This window comes from Danio rerio, chromosome 19 (genome assembly GCF_052040795.2).
Source record: "Danio rerio strain M-AB ecotype USA chromosome 19, GRCz13ab, whole genome shotgun sequence".
NCBI lineage: Eukaryota > Metazoa > Chordata > Actinopteri > Cypriniformes > Danionidae > Danio > Danio rerio.
In genome coordinates, this window is record NC_141039.2 from 34728127 (window position 1) to 34746317 (window position 18191).

At 37.1% G+C, this 18191-nt stretch overlaps 2 protein-coding genes across 5 annotated transcripts in view; both read right to left on the reverse strand.

Moving 5' to 3' along the window:
- Positions 1–18191, reverse strand: part of hpca (hippocalcin) — an 802490-nt gene that overhangs the window by 663821 nt on the left and 120478 nt on the right. The window lies entirely within an intron of this gene.
- Positions 1–18191, reverse strand: part of zgc:91944 — a 30481-nt gene that overhangs the window by 6730 nt on the left and 5560 nt on the right. For 2 of the 4 annotated variants that reach the window (XM_087294321.1, NM_001002668.1), the window contains 7 exon segments: positions 11629–12040; positions 9265–9350; positions 6433–6543; positions 5554–5679; positions 1968–2118; positions 458–540; positions 246–341 (listed from right to left, as the gene is read on the reverse strand). In XM_087294321.1, the coding sequence (XP_087150447.1) occupies positions 246–341; positions 458–540; positions 1968–2118; positions 5554–5679; positions 6433–6543; positions 9265–9350; positions 11629–12040 (1065 nt within the window). 4 annotated transcript variants of the gene reach the window in all.

The following is an 18191-nucleotide window of genomic DNA, read 5'->3' on the forward strand; positions in this document are numbered from 1 at the left end:
TAGGTCTGAATTCATTAAAAGTTTGGGGTGATTTGGATTTGGGTACAGGGACTACCACAGCATCCTTCCAAACCTTAGGTACCTGCTGTTCTAGTAAAGATCTATTAAAAATGTATTCAAAAATTGGACTTAAGGCTTCAATGTACACAAATAGACAACTTGTAAATTGGTTTTAAAATTGTAATTGAATGTATTCAAGAAAAAAGAAAATACAGCTTCAAGCATAGTCAAATTTTGATGCTCACCTATGTTGGCACGTCTCTTCATCTCCTTCCTCCGATTAGCAAACCAGTTGTACACTTTGAGCGCAGTGACTCGTTCGAACTCTGAGAGTTTGCATCCTGAAACCACATTTATAGAAGAAATTCATCAATAAGTACACTGGCTCTTTTATATTCAGCGAGTACATTTGCCGCAATGACTTCAAGCAGGTCAGATACTGATTGAAATCACTTACCAGGCTTTTGAATGACAGCATTACAGGCATTGGCAATTTCCTCTCTTTTGGCCTCATCGGGATACTGATTCTCGATAAAGAAACTGTGAGAACAAATGAAGCGAATCGGAACAAGACTTTGGGAATATCATGCTCATTGTTCAACCAATGGGAAACAGTAGCAGCTTTAGAACACACTGTAATGTATTAGATGAATAGAATGGGTGTCAACAACATTTATTACATAAAAACACAAAGTGGGAAAAATTATTAAGAATGGAGAAATGTTTGACTCAAATAGCAGGCATAAATATGAGGATAGTGATACTGCTAATCTTGATGAAATAAAATAAAAATAAAAACTTTTAAAAACAGGAAGTTGAATATATTTTATTTTTGCATATTTAATTTTTTGCCATTTCCAGGCATTGTATATTACTTGTATTTTGGTACCTTCTAGGGATTTAATCCGATCAAAACCAAAATTGGGTATTGTCATCTAAAGGCCTTGGCCTTGGATATTAAATTGCGAAGATCTAGAGTTTTCGTCAAAGGGCGTGTTCGTGGAGGCCTCACAAACTTTGAAACAGGAAGTTGTTATAACTCAGGGATGCTTTGTCTGATCTGCCTGAAACTTCACATGCTGACAGGAGGAAGTTTGCCATAAATCTGTGATTTTTCTTAGGTTTTTTTTATGTTTATCAGCTTAAATTAATATTGTTCAAGGTTTTCTGTCATCCTAAGGCCACCGGGCGGCGGTGAGACCGGGTGCAAGGTCCCTTTTATCCTTATTATACTCCGAATATTCGAAAATAGCATACAAGTATGGCTTAGTAATAAGTGTAAATCCTGCACGTCGCTGGCCAAGCACTAGTCGCTGAATGAGGGTTCTGCTGACATCTGTAAGGTGCGCGCACTCGTATTTCATAAGGCGTGGCTTTGGACGGCAGAGGTGAGACTGTGTTTTATGCTAGTTGGTTAGCATTAACATGAACTGACAATGAACGACTGTATTTTCATTCACTAATGAAAACTAACATGAACAAACACTGTAAAAAATGTATTGTTCATTGCTTGTTCATGATGGTAAATGCATTAACTACCACAACCTTAAGTAAAGTGTTACCCATTTCATTCACGGTCTAATTGGGAACAGTTTAAAATGTTGAAGAAATGCCATCAATAATTGGTAGAACAAGAACCAAAAATAATATTTTACTCAAACATACAAACATAAATAGTTTCCAAGTGGTCTCTTCATTTTTTTCATATGTGTATATTTATTGATAATGTCAAAATTTAGATTTAAATGTTTTTTGCATTTATCACTACCATAATTCATTACTTACGTGTACAGAAATTAATTAAGCCCTTGAAGAGGAGTAAAAACCATATTTCACTGCTGCATGCAAGTGCTTTTCTCTGTGTGTTTCATCTCAAAGCAGCCACGCAGATGTTCTTGCCTAAATGTCACCCTGAGGAACAATTACTGTCTGAATAGTGCCAAAGACAGTAATGTGTTATGATTTACCTCTCCATGATTGACTGGCACTCTTTTCTCCAGGTGAAGCGACTACCTCTCCGCAGTCTGAAAGGTCCAACCGCTGCCCGGTCCGCAGGGCTTCCAGCCAACCTCCAGTCAGGCTCCTCTTTAACCAGGGACCGCATGGACAATGTAGCGCCTGTTGTGAACATTGTTGGAAATATTAAATATGTAAGTTGAAAAACACACCCAACCAAAATAGCAATAACATAAATTTACCCCACATGTAGCTAAACAAATATAAGTAATGGTTCTAGGCCTGTCACATTAATCAATATATCAACTTAGCACACAACACATGGACATAACCTTAATCATTTTTAGTGATGCAATATACATCACTCGTACATAAAAAAAACTATTCTAGCCACATTTTAGATGATTGTGCAACATCTCTATCTTAATTGGGGTGTCAGTGTCAGTATGGTTAAAGAAACACTAAAGTATTTACTATAAATTACTTTAGTATATTTTCATGTGGGTGACTGACAACTGAAAATAGATCCTTTGGCAGATGTCACAACCTCTGTTACTTTTTCCCTGCATTTTTTGTTAACATTTAGTATTATTTATTTAGGATATGTATTTTCTCATTCTGATTCCAATGCCTAATTATTAAATTGTTCAAATGACTATAGTTAAATTAAATATTCATGAGAAGAAAATTATTTGTTCTTTGGAAGAGTGAACTTGCATTATGGTGATATTATATTGTCGTTCTGGTATTTTATAACGAGTGACATAAAATGGTCATAAAATGACAATAATATCGTTTATTCCAATATATTTTGGTGCAATATATTGTACAACAAAAAATAAGTATTGTGACAGGTCTAAACCATTAAACAAAACATGATAATTATTCCTTCAATGGGGTCAAAAATTGCAAAATCATTTTTTTTTATTAATATCGTCCAAGTTTTAGGAATCCAATCTCTTTATAACATGAAAAATGCCATTTTATATTGTAACTGAGTGGTTAAACAGAAGATCAACAGCTGCTACATTGCTGTTTGCCTACTGATTTGCCAAAGTAGGAGGCAAATATCAAAAGTGAAATGCAGGTTTACACAGAAACCAATTCATAAAGATGCTTTGAAGACAACAAGACATTGTGTAATGATGTGGAAAACATGCATTGGCTTTCTTTTGGTCCAAACATAAGAAAAGAGTGCATCGGTAAGAACTTGGTTATTTGTTCAATAATTTTACCACAAATTTATTTAGGAACGACGCAAAATTGGATGCTGAATTTTCAGATAGACAGTAGCTATGTTTCCATCCAAAAATGTGAATTCACTTCATCGCAAACTGGAATATCGCATAAGATATCCGAATATAAAAAAAATAAAAAATAAAAAAGCTTCTATGTTCCCATCAACCGTTTTTTGATTTGCATATCCAAAATACACATTAAAAGTGGTGGATGGAAACGTAGCTGGTGATGTGTCAGCTATATTGGATCTGACATTGTTACACCACTCAAGTGAAACTATTATTATTCTCATTAATACATAGACAAAATTGGTCAGTCATTCATTACAGAACTTTTGATATGCATGTATAAATTCTTGGTATTTATGTATTTTTAACGCAAATCATAACGGTAAAGAATGAGCAGAAAGCTGTCCTTTACAAATTTTAAAAACGGTTTTATTACGAAAAACCGTAACCCAATCATACCATGTTTCATTCAGACTCTACAGACCAACAGGTCTATTTATTCAGTGTGTTCAGATGATGGAAGGGTCAAAACAGGACAGAAAATAGTCAATTACTTTGAAATGATGATTAAATCTTAGTAACCTCATAAGTGAACCTTCAAAAACCATATAAAATAAAATGGAAGTTCATGACCACCTCAAAAAACAGTTCAAAAGCTACAGACATTTTGTAGGGTTTTTCTGTCATGGCAGTGAGTTATGGTTGTTAACATTACTCAGGGTTCGTCAGTGCTCATTTAACACACAACAAATATGCAAATATGATTGACTTCAAAGTAGTGCTGAACAATATATCGTTTGAGCATCGTTTGAGCAATGTGTGTATAGGTGCATGTGTGACATTGCAGGATTAGATTAAAGATTAAAATATAAAGATATTATTATCTTTTAATTATGTATACAATGATGACCATGTTATTTTACATTTAATTGTTCAATTTCTATACTTGAATACTGTAAGACTCTGTTAGGCATTATTTATTGATTTGTTTACTTGTTATTTATAATAATTTTTGCAAATGCATGGCATAGAAAAACACTTGATCGTCCCAGTTGATCTAAATTAATGATTTCTTTGCAAACAGAGCTATGCAAAGCTTCTATTAAAGTTGTATTCATATCGAAACATATCGCAGCAAAGCAAAATAACGCAATGTCATATTTTTCCAGCCCTACTTCAAAGCATAACAATTTAACAACTACAAAACAAAATTATAATATATCAATTCCAAAACAATGACAGCATATGGATTAGCTGGAAAAGATCAAATATTAGGGCATCCAATGCTCACAAATGATCAGAACTTCACTGTTCATGATCTCCAATGGAGGCTTGCACATGCATAATTGGGAGCGACGCACTTGCGCATTTCAGCCAGGCATACCAGTTGAAAACATCTTCAGAATGGCGCAAGTGTAATGGAGGCCAGATAGTGAAGTGCTGTGCAGGTAAACCTTACTCCTCTGACCTCTAAAAGGTCCTCTAACGAAATATGCTAGAGGCCATGGTCTTTAAGCCTGGTTTATACTTCTGCGTCAAGTGACCGGCGTAACCCACGGCGCATGCAACGCCCGTAGCTGTGCATTTATACTTCTGCGCGATGTCTCTGTTGGTCTGCATTAACACTTCCGAAACGCTAGTTGGCAGTGAGGTGTAAATGTTCCTCTGTGTCGAGTTTCTTCGTTGCTTTTTTGCTTTTCCTAAACACTTCCGGGATGTACAAGCGGCTCAAACTCGCTCATTTTGAGGCAGGAACCGGCGGACGTGCAGCAACTTTAACTATGAGGTAAACACAAAACAAAACTTTCCATCCGGAGCTCCTTCACAGGACTCCATACTCAGCAAAGGTTGTGAATACTTATGTACATGTGAATGATCAGGTTTTTTATTTGTAATAAATTTGCAAGTTTCAAAAAATCTTTTTTCACATTGTCATTATGGGGTATTGTGTGTAGAGGAAATAAATAAATTTAATCCATTTTGAAATAAGGCTGTAACATAAGAAAATGTGGAAAAAAGGGAAGGGCTATGAATACTTTTCGGATGCACTGTATGTTCTACTGAAGCCAAAAGTATTTTTTAAATAAATTTAAATATATTTTAAGTCACCTAAATCTTATAGCATAAGAGTACATCAACAGACAATATAAATTTTCTAAATGATCTACCTATTTAGCATGTAGGCTAAATTTATGCAACTAGCCTGTGTATGCCATTGTACACTGCCACCGTTACAAGCCGCAGCTTTATCATTTGTTGGAGATGAAAGGCAACTTTAGATTCAAAAAGGAACAATTATTCATTTCCCAAAGTACTTCAGTTCGATTTGACCCTGCCGGATGAACATTACCTGGCTGAGACTGGTGAGCAGAGTACCAGGGGAGGAGGTGCATCAGCAGTTCTCTCTGCCTGATCCAGGGAGAGTCAGTCCTGCTCCTGGGCACCTGAACATGCTGGTTTTCACTCCATCTGACTCCTTTAACCCATTTGGGCAATCAGAAAACTGTTAACTAGGTTCCCTCGGAGGGGTGATGACAATTAACAAAAATTAAGATAGTACTCTGAGAAAACATTGCAGTGTTAAGAAGCAGGATTAGTATCTCGGAGCCATGCTCAATTCTCTAGCACCGTAGAGAACGTAAAAGCGCCATGCTTGGGGCTCAGTTAGTAAGGGTCGGGTGTTAACAGCACTTAAGTGCAAAAGAGGACATGAAAACCAGCATTTGACAAACCCAGGATCAGGACTGAGAGCTACACAAGAGGGTCTAACCTGGGAGATGGAGAGCAGAAGTGGTCCTGGAGGGCTTCACATTACTTAATTAGCTCCTTCAAACATCAACACGTTCTCTTTATTATAAATGCAAGACGATGCCAGTGTTGGCTGCGTTACAGCCTAAAAGGCTTTAAAGCTCATTTCCGACTGGAACAACCTACACTTCTTGGATGTGCCAAGAACAGCATTAACTTAAGCACATAACTGATGGGAAATGACAACAGTTGATTGAATTTCAATTCAGTGTAGAAACACGGCATGTCCTTCCAATGCACTTGCTCATTCGAACGTCGAAAGATACAATTCGTCAAATGCAAAGCCCTCAAGGACCATGACAACTATCAGGGGGAAACAACAAGAAAGCAAATGCAAATGATAATAAATAAATAAAACTGCTCAGAAATCCAAGCCCTTGCTTTTGGCAAATCATGTCCCTGCAATGGAAACTCAGCTCACCTGGGCTGTTGCGCTCCAGCAGGTACCAGCGATAAAATGCCCTGCGTTTAGAGTCGCTCATCTCCAGTCCTTGCTGCAGGAGCCACTGGGAAATGTAGCTCTGACTAATACCTACAGAATATGAACACAGGGCAAATTTTGAATGTGTGATGTGATCATTTGTTAAGGATAAGTTCTGGAAAAGGGTTGATTTCCACTGAATAATTTAGAAACATCAACCAATTTTGTAATATTTACATTTTATTCTGACAAGCAAAGAGATATCATGCATTAAGCCAAAAGCAAAGCAGGTAATTTATTTATGTGATTGTATGTGTAGAATTTTGCCAAATACTGATTTCAGTTCACAAAAATATCTAATAATTTAGAACGGACTTTTATAACAAATGAATTGACTTTAATATCAGTTTGTTTTAATATAGAATTTTGTATTCCTTTTTATTATTATTCTTTTAAAACGTTAAGGATTTATTGTGGCACAAGGGGAATAGATACTTGAAATATAAATGTTTAATTTGATATTCTTTTGTAATTAAATTAAAAAATGTAAATATATTTTCTCTCAGCAATGCAGTTGACAGTCCAACTTATTTTGAAGAATATATGGTTTATAAATTAATTTATATTCTTTATAGAATGAGACACTTCACCATTTTTCTCAGAGAAACATATTTCTAAAGGTGCTGTTGACTTGAAATTATCACCGGATGCTGATAACCAAAGAGTTTACAAATTAAGTTATGCGTAATAAAATGAAATGACGCAGGGAAAAAGTATAGAACACATGAAGAAAGTGAGGTGTAGAAAGGCAGTGAAAGTCTAGACAGCAGCTGAAATTTCTTAGTAGTTATTCAGCAACCCTCCGCCCTTCATCATTGAAAATTAATATTAGCTGCTTCAGTCCAACATCTATATTATCAGGATGATGAGGATAAAACCAAGGTGGACATTTCAGCAAGAAAATGATCCAAAACACAGATAAGGAAACTCTCAAATGCTTTCAAAGAAAGAAAATTAAGCTGTGGAATGGCTCAGCCAATCACCTGACTTGAATCCAATAGAAAATAAAAAATAAAGATCAGATTTGATAGACGAGACCCACAGAACCATCAAGAATTTTACAATTTGTTGAGGTCTGTGAAAATCTCGCACCTGAGCAATTCATGTGACTTCATTCTCCATATGAAAGGCGTCTGTAAGCTGCTGTACGAATGAAAATTATTATATGCATTTGTTTATATGGCAAAACATGTCTTTTTCACCACAGAAGGTCCATACTGACTCCAAAGGCAGATACTGATTAGATCAGGACCTGGGGTGTGTGTGGACTTTGGGGATTTTACAATGTGGTCACATGTTTATTGGTCAGTTTGAATGTCTCTGTATTTGGGCTGTAGTCACATGGTCAAAAAAGATGCAAAACAGCTGGTAAACTTTGCACTGTCTCTTTTCTTGGTCTGCACTTTCCTGCTCTGCTCCTCTCCTGATCTGGAGTCTATCTTCTCTGCCTCTTTGAGGCCTACTTGCTCTCTTTGTCTTTCCCTCCCTCTGTCTCTCCTTCTACCTCTGGTAACTTCATTTTTACATTTACGCCGAGTACAGTTATAATTATGTTTTTATCATTTCATATTTTATCGAGTTATTTATAACTAATTCAGTTTTAACCACAGCAAGTTGTTGTCATTAAATCATGTCATTATCAAGTATTTGTAAATTACTTTTGATTTAACATCAACACTTAATTGCTCCATATTGCAATACAATTTAATTACATAATAGCAACGCTCTACCACATTTTAAGCTATTAATACTGCCCTTATTTCCGTTTTTGTATCAGATTGCAGAAGAATAGTTTGACTGAAAATGTAGTTTTTTACTATCATGCTGATAACTTTTTAGTCACTCGGCAGAGCTACAGTTTGAACTACTGTGGTTAAAAACCCATACACTGCCATCACCCAAAAGCCTTTTATATAAAGTATTAAACATGTTTCAGTAGTTCAGCACTTTCACCTTGTGTCATTTCATTGCTATTACACATAACTCATTTCAGATTTTTTTAAATTGTTTTGTTTTAGTTTGTATTGTTTGGGTTTTTACCAAAATATGGTTCAATTCCATGTCAACAGTTACTTTAGAAATATTATTCCAAGAAAAAAAAACAGGATGTGTTCAATACTTATTTCCACCATTACAATGATATACACTGACTACAATCATTAAAAAGAGGGTTTTAAAAATACTGTTTAAAATCTCAAACATACATCTTTTTTTATTATTTTATAGAGAATACTATCCAGTTGTTCTCAACACAAACTGAAGTTGATACTATAAGCACATCTGAACCCAATCTGTACTCTGTGTGGTTCATCAGATCCAGTGTTGATTTTTCCTGCTGTATAACATATAATCTGTGTAAAACATCAAGAATGCATGCAATAGTTCTGAGAATGGGAAACATATTAACTAAGAGGTGGAAACGCAATCTGAGTTTGCAATCACAGTTTGCTTCCACAGAGTTGGTTTGCACTTCTCTCATCAGCTGTAAATGTGACCTCTTTCCAGTCAGATATTATCAGCTTCAGTTGCTTGATGTTTTTCCACCATCTCAACGTTTTGGTTATCGAAGCTGTGGTTGGCCTAGATTCTCTCTCTGTTAGGGTTGATTCGGACAAAAGTTTGGTGCACACTCGACAAGCAGAAAAATATTGTATGGAAATAATATGTGACTGTAATTGAATAAAAGGTTTGATTGTGTACAAAAAAAAAAAAAAAACTATTCACACTACCACCCTCCCCCAGTGCAAGACAAAAAAAAAGCATGCAGAGTACCTGTGACTTGGCCAACAATTGCTTGGGAGATCCTTCTGTTATTAAGAAAAGCCTTTATTTCTTCTTTCACAAGGTTGCTGTCCCTCCTACAGTCCAAATAAAGACAAGGATTAAAGCAACAAACTAAAGCACAGAGTCTAACAGTTCTAAAAAAAAAAAAAAGAGATTTAAAAATATGTTCTAAAACGACTGTTATATTTAGGGTATTACATAATATGTACTGTACATCCATAGGCCTATTTATACGGTATACCTAATTAATGCAAATATTCAGATATTTGTAATATATGTAATTATTTTGAGGCTGTAACCCAATACATTTAAGCATGTGGATCAGGGATCACCAAACTTGTTCCTGGAGGTCCAGTGTCCTGCAGATTTTAGCTCCAACCCTAATCAAACACACCTGAATAAGCTAATGAAGGTCTTACTAGGTATACTTGAAACACCCAGGCGGGTGTGTTGAGGCAAGTTGGAGCAAAACCCTGCAGGGCACCGGACCTCCAGGAACAAGATTGGTGACCCCTGATATAGACTGTCAAAAAGATCTGCAGGAGTTCAAACAGAGCATCAGATCACACACACAAAAAATCAACAACATTTCAATTAATTACTTAAAATGTGACATGGTCGTTGGTGTCACACTGGGCTGGTTTTAGTGTTTCCGAAACTGCTATTCTACTGGGAGTTTCACACACAACCATTTTTAAAGTTTACACAGAGTGGTCTCCAAAAGAGAAATAATCTTGTGAGCAGTAGCTTTGGGAGTAAAAAGGCCTTCTTGAACTATTCATTACAGCCCAGATCTCTGAAACAACAAAGCAAGGCTACAATCACAGAGGCTCAACAAAATTGGACAATGGAAAATTGGACAAAAGTTCTCTGGTCCGAGGGGTCTCAATGTTTGCTGCAGCAAAGCTAGTGTCAAAATTTGGCATAAACAAAATCAAAGCAAGATATTTTCTTGACACAGTTTAGGTCTTCAAAATACCAACTAAGCATTAATAAGGGCTGCACAATATATCATTTCAGCATTGTGATTATTCGAAGGTCTCATCACAGTGTATGCAATGTTGGGTCTGGATTATCATGAATAATTTGCATGTTTTTGAGGCCTATGACTGTATGAGGATTTCAAAAGAATTCAGGCATAAGAAATTGTATTGTTTGTAACATTAAAAATGATCAGTTTTATTGAATTATTTATAAAACGCAGACTGACTAGAACCATAAAACACACTTTCATTTGTATCGTATTAAATTGATCTATGCTTGTATATAGCTTATTATGTTTTATGCAGATGGAAGGCCCTACAAAATCCTCCCAATCTATCTAAAACTATAAATTATTTTCATATAGAGATATTCAAATCTGGTGAAATTGTATTCATATCGCGATGTATAATCACAAAATAACAAAATATTGCAATGTCAAATTTTTCCAATACCCTGCATCCCTAATGTCCATGACCATGTCCATTTCTTTATGACCATAGTGAACTCATCTTGTGATGCTACTTCCATAATGCACTGTCAATGAGGTCAGATCATTTCAAACTGGTTTCTTGAACATGACAGTTGAGTTAAATAAACTCCACAGTCCACAAATCCTAAAGAGCACCATTAGGATGTGGTGGAACAAGTGATAAAATGATTAGTGCACTTCCAGAATAAAAATGTCTCTATCATGTGCTAAAAGCCATGTCATTCAAGATTTGATTTGCAATTTATTTATTTCTTCAGTCAAAATGAAATTGAAAAGCTTTTTAAGGGAAACATGCAGTATTTTTCTCTGACTTTTTTGCTGATTTGATTTTCCCATTCTTCGACTGGGATCATGTATGGCCATCAGAATCTGCAGTTTGAAAGCTCTAATTTCGTTTTGACTCAAGAAAGAAAGACAATTACCAACTTCGATATCAATTGCGTGAGTAAAGTATCATATTCAGTTCAGCCAACAAATCTGCATCACCTGCACCTTACCCTCAATACAGACCAAAATCCAAAAGCAACGTTTCCAGTAACACCTTGTTAAATCTGCACCATGGAGAATTAAGGAAGTTCTGAAGACAAACTAGCCAGGCGTGCCTAATAAATTGGCCATAAAAGTATATTTAAATGAGGAGCATCCTGCATTCTCCAGAGCCCAAGCCGTTACAAGAAAAGTTACAGAAAGTATCCATATGCACCAACTGTCCACCTGACCTGATTCAGAAAGGGTTCTTGTTCTGTGAAAATTACACTGTTGCTCAGGGACATTCGCTGTCATTATCAGCTGTTATATTAATCTCTGCCTCTCAGTAGACCTGAGAAGAGAAGCCCACAGAAGCAGCTCATAATGTGCGCTCGTAACAGATATGGTACCTCATGTATTCCTCCACCTTCTCCTCCAGATCCCAGTCCTCCTCTGCCAAATCGTAACTGAACGATCTCTGAACTCCACTGGGCGGGTACAGGGGTGGAGGTGAGGCATCGTAGCTGTTACTGGGTGATAATGCAGCCTCAATTACAGGGGTTTGCGTGGTGGCTGAGGTAAGAGACGAGGAAGATGAGGAGGAGGATGACGGGGCAGCAGGGGCTGCGGAGGTAGGGGCGCTGGGTTGAGTTGAGTGATTGTTGCAGCATGGGGTACGATGGTCCGGATCGAGCCTGTCTAAAGACTCAAGGGCTTGAATGATCTGAGGTTTGGTCATCCCCGACAGCCTTAAGCGCTGGAGCAGGTCGATCTGTTCAATGGTGTAGCGCGGCTCCCCATCACAACACTCCATCCTGACATCTGTGGGATAAAACAAGGCCAAATCATGTTCTATTGACATTTACACTTCTTTTTATGAGAAGTGTGCAATTTATGCACCAATAAAGTCTGTGTGAACTGAAATTTGCTGAAACTTTTGTTTCAGTATGTTGATGTACTTCCAACTGAAAAAGAATATTGAGAAGGGGGCGGGGTTTTCTTTTGTGCTTCATTCCCTTGTAGGAAACTAACAGTAAAGGCTGGTTTATACTTCTGCATTGAGTAGAGGTGTGAACCTACACTGGTCTCACGGTTCGGTTATGATTATCATACTTCATATACTTCACATCACAAAAATTCTTGTATTAAAATGTATAAATATATTTATATTTACATACTATTTATAATACAAATTACTTCTTTAATATAGTCAGATATATAAACTGTACCTTTAAAAACTCAAGTACATGCACAGAACAACATGAGCATTCATAGCAAATAAACTAATACAAATATTCCGCTCGCTTTGAGCCTTGTCTAGTGAGTTCTTTCTTACACCTCTATGATTGGTCAGCGCTCAACAGAAAGGGCTGCGATTGGCTCTAACGCTCTGGAGCTGTTTACTGATGAGTGACACTGAAAAACGGCAGTGGCGATCACAGCTGATCCATGATAGACACGGTAGAGAAAACTCGCTCTGCAGACACGCTTGTGTGATATCCAGAAGTATAGCTGTAACAGCCGAAAGGAGAAGAAAAGTCACGCCAGCAGGTCAAATGGGCCACAGTGAGAGAGAGAAATGGAGTTTAGGGCGTACTCACACTATGCTATCCAAACCGTGCCCAGGCCCTTTTTTCAAATCGTTTGAGAAGTGTGAGTGCTCTGAATCGGGCTCAGGCACGGTTCACTTGGCTGGCCCTGGCCCGGTTGGAAGAGGTGTGCCAGAGCGCGGTTTACTTGGGCTTTGGTGCGGTACGCTTGTGTGCGAGTGCAAATGCGCCTGAGTCCGAAACTAAAAGCGAGACGTGACTTTTAAGGGACTGTTTTATATGGATTCATTCTTACTGTACAATGAACGCACACTGTCGTAGATTATTAAAGACGCAAATCCCTCAATGCACCAAAGCTGCACCTTCAGCAAACCTTCTAATTCCTGCAGCAGGAGGACTTTATGATTGTTTATGAGCATCAAAAGTGGCAGATCTGTTCGGCGAAATATTAGATTGCATGTGACTGCATATCAAACGACTTTAACGATATATCTTCACTGTGCTGAGCCAAAGCGCTTACTGAACAGCGTAGCATCGATGACAAAAGCGTGCCCATGCCCGAATGTAATGTGAGTGCGGGCCATCGGGGGAGATGGGAGGGGGGACAAGCGTGATTTGGCCCAATTCAAGGGAACTGTACATAGTGTGAGTACGCCCTTACTTTCATTCACTCAATCGCAGTGAAATAGGGACTTCTGTATCAGTAAAAGACTGTCCAGCAAACACACACACACACAGTAGCGCATATTAGATAAATGACGTCAGTACATAGTAACCGGTTATGGTTATTACTAAACCGATACCGAAATGTCCGCATCTGCATCACGGTGCACCAAAAAAACAATTAATTTTGACACCCCTAGCATTGAGTGATCGCTGTGACCCATGGCCCATGCTTTACATGTAGTCGTGCATTTATACTTCTGCTTGCTGTTTGTGTTGCTCTGCAATAACACTTCCGAAACGCTACCTGGCAGTAGGTTATGTTCCTCTGTGTCAAGTTTCTTCACGAGTGTTTTGTTTTTTCTAAACACTACCTTAATGTAGCTAAAACTCACTCATTCTGAGGTGGGAACTGGTGGAACTGTAATCATGAGATAAACACAAAACAAAAGTTTCCATCTGGAGCTCTTTCATGGGACTCAACATTTGTAAATCATTCCATCTGGCTCGCGGCTCTCAACACCGCCCACACTCGTCACAGCTACCAAGCCGACCAATCACAGAGATTGCGCTATTTGTCGTTTCAAAATGTAGTTACATTTTTTGAGAGGTGCCCGTCAGCGTTGGCATCACCGCACAAAGGCTGCGCCGGACCATACGAGTGCGGTTGACTCAGAGTAGGGCTATGCGATTAATTGAAATCGAATTCCAATTTGAAACATTCAAGCAAACTTTCGTTCTGCCCAATCAAAACTGCACAACCAAACTATGTGGAACACCCAAAAAAACAAAAACACACACACATAAAAGTGCTGATGAGTGGGATGATGGCATCTGCCACTTCAGAAGCAATAATAGACAAATTTATAACAAAAAAAAATTGGACATTGGTAATATGGGAATATTTTGGTTTCAAAGTCACACAAAATGAAAGTTTAATGTTTTGATAACTGCATGTGTTTTTCATGTGCTTCCACAGCTCGGGATGCAGGTGTGTGCATCGCCTGTAGTGACTGACTGTAATATAATGTACTATAAAAATATAATTTGTCATTTCATTTCTGTAGGACAGTTATATATAGATGCATTAGTTGCAGAATTTTATAGCATTTTAACGATTTAAATGCTTCTTATTAAATATTACGTCATTAAATACATCTATACGCATGACTTTATGGAAAGCTTAAGACCTAACTATAGTTTGCTATAAGAACATGTTAACAAATTCAGTTACAAACTAGCTAGTAATTACATAGCCCCTAGTGTTGACTTTAACTTCTAGTTTTAAAAAGAACTTACAAACAGCTGTCAAAAACTAAATGTTCCCCAAACCGCACAGCTCTACGAAGAAGTTTAAATCCAGCCTTAAGAAGGATGTGTTTAGGAATATTGTGGACAAAGCCCTTCAAACTGATGTTAATAGAGAAAGACCACCATTCCAAATGTAGAAGCAAATGGTCGGACCTTGATTGAAGATTACCAAAACAAACTGTTTTTTTCAGTGGATTAACATGCACAGATTAATTTTTCACATAAATAACATTGTGTGTTAGCAAAAAAATCATTGTAAACTTTGATTTATTATGGACTTTGTTACATTTATGTTTTTAATATGGATTTTATGCTGTTGACAATAGTATTTAAATAGCACAAGCTAATTTTGCAAAAAAAGACCTCAAAAGTGGTTGAAGGTGGAGGAAAAAAAACATTGCAATGTTCAATATTTGTTTTCGAATTGAATGTCGAAGCATTTTGTATGAACGCACTTTTGTATGTATACTTCTTTGTATAAAATACACAGAAATAGCATACAGTGTAATAACTAACCAATAAGAACATATGTAAAGTGACAAAAATAACTTTTAGCAAAACAACAGATGTTCTCTGATTAGGATACACTTTTAGGTCTGCATCCGGTCCCAATTTGAGTCTACCACAAACATGACTGATTAACTGTAGTAACTAACAATAAACCAGACAGAGAAAAGGAGGGAAATGCACAATTAGCTCATCCTGTAACATTAATAAACTTGCACAAGCTGTGAGCCAATTTTGCAGGTGGGATTTGAAGGAATCCTATTCATTTTCTCCATTGTGAAATTGACTTTAAACAAAAAATTTTAAGACTAGCCAACAAGGTTGTCATTAGCCCCTATTATTTGATGTCATGTTTAATTGTAAAATTCCAAGTGATAAACAACATTATTATTTCAATCTTCTTTAAAGGGTTACGAAAGACCAAAACACATTTTCTGAGATGTTGACAGTCAAGTGTGTCCCACGCTGCTAGAAACATTAGGACAAAGCATGGGCCGGTACAAGATTCTGACTGTATGACAACCTTGGATAAAAATATCACAGTTCCACAATATCACGGTATTGTAATTAGTGTTCTAAAAATATGTTCTTTTTAAACTGGACTCATGGTTCGGTTACAATTATCATGCCATTCGATTCAATTCGATATCTCGGTGCACCGATGATGCTTTCCAAACATAACTAGATTTTTTCTTCACAACACAAGATTTTTTTTTCATTAAAATCTATAAATATATTTATCTTTATATATTATTTGTAATAAAATTTTGTCCTTTAATACAAGCAGTAAGATATATGAACTGGACCTCAAATTTGACCTGCTCAACGAAAACACGCTTTTTAAATGTATTAAACAAAACTACAACACATGAACAGAAGACAACATGAGCATTTGTAGAAAATAAACTAACGTAAATATTATCCCACTTCCTTTTTGAGCGCTGTCTTACACCCCTATGATTGGTCATTGTCTTCACCCGTTTAACAGAAAGGGTTGTTGAAAACGTTGTTCACCGATGAGTCACGTGGGAAGAACTGTCGCGGTTACAGTCTATATGTGCATTATACACGTTTATCACAGGTAACCTGTAATAGACACAGTAGAGAAAACTCGCACCTCAGGCAAGTTCATGCCTGAATCTATAAGGATCGCTTTAACCACCAAGAGGAGAGGAAACGTTACCTCACAAACAGGCCAGCGCAGCAGGTCAAATGTCCAAAGTGTTTGTGAGAGAGAGAGCGAGGCAGAGATGGATTTTTACAGCATCTCTACCTAGTAGTGAAATAGCGACATAATTATATGCGTAATTATCTACCTTTTAAGTAGTACTTGGTTCTAACCAACCAGCGCGCTCTATTGTGAATGAGGTGCAACTTCATTAATATGCATGATAGCTTAGAAGACAGTTTTTATCTGTTACAGAGTTCAGACGGCAGAGAGACGCCATGTTTTTTTGCCAACCGTAATAATACAAGTGGAAAAAGAAGAATTGTTCGGAGACATGGGTCATCAGTGTTGCGTTTATAAATGTGCCACAACAAAGGTTTTGTTTCCCGCAATGAGAGCACCGCTGCATGTGGGTCCACATTTGTTTATTACAGAAGTCTGCAAACACGTGACAAAAATCTGTTTGTAAGGAACATGTTTTACCTGAGAGCTTTGTACTACTGGAAATCCGGGTTTGCTGCTCGTCTTCTTTTAAAAATAGACACAATACCAGTTTGTGTTGATTGTCTTTTCTCATCGGATTTGATGTGTGATTAGTGTACTTTATGTTTATTCAGAGGCAAACTTAGTGTGTATCATCAGCAGTACTCAGTTTTTAAAGACATACTATAGTCAAAATGATTTAGTTACTAAGTTTACAGTATGTTAATATCACAACAATATTATGGACTGAACGATCCACTCTAAATGCTGCTCTCTGAATGCAAGGATGTAAACATCTTAATCAAACTATTACCGTCATGTAGGATTTTTACTATGGATGATTTTTGCCATGTTTTGTGACAGTACAGTTTATACACACACAGATGTTATGCTATTCTCTGCATCTACCGAGAAATACAGTTTTTTTTTCCTTCCCTACGGCGTGCAGTATCAAAAATTCCATTAAAACAACACTCTTCCAGCAATTCCTCACATTCAATATCTTATTTGTCACGGAGGTAATGCATGAAATGTTCCTAAACGAAAGTGAAAGTGCCAAACTGCAGTTAAAGTCGACAAATTAAGAATGAAACACCCAAAATTACATAAACTCTGGAGTAAATGTGAATAGTGTGGCAATGATGCAATGATGTTAATTAATCTATGTGCTATAACATGTAAAACATGATCATGAAAGGAACATTCAAAAAGCAACTCATGTAAACACCTTAATCATATTATTGTCTTATTCAGATTAAGGCAAATAATTTGATTACTGATGTCCATGTAAACATGTTCACGAGCCACCTCCCCTGCGTCTGTGTTTGTGTTGCCGCTGTAAAAATCAGCTGTAGTGCATGTACTGAAACTCCCCCCTTTAATGCAAACCCTTCCCTCTTTCGCCACTAGACACTCCCACCTAAACAAAGGTGGACTCACCCACTTTCCTGACTTTTTTTAAACTAGAGGTGTGAAAACACCTTGCTGAGACAGGGGGGTTTCATGGTTCCCTGCAATCTCAAACTACTTAGACACTCTATATCTATATTTTACAATAAACAAAGAGGGCTCTATTTTGACGGTCCATGCGCAGAGCGCAAAACGCAGGGCGCAAACGCTTTCAGGGCGTGTCAGAACGCATTTTTGCTAATTTACGGATGGGAAAATCGGCTTTGCGCCGTGGCGCATAGTCTAAAAGTGTTGAGTTTATTTTCTTAATGAGTTATAAGTGTGTTTTGAGAATAAACCAATTAAGAGTCTCATCTCCCATTCCCTTTAAGAGCCAGCTGCG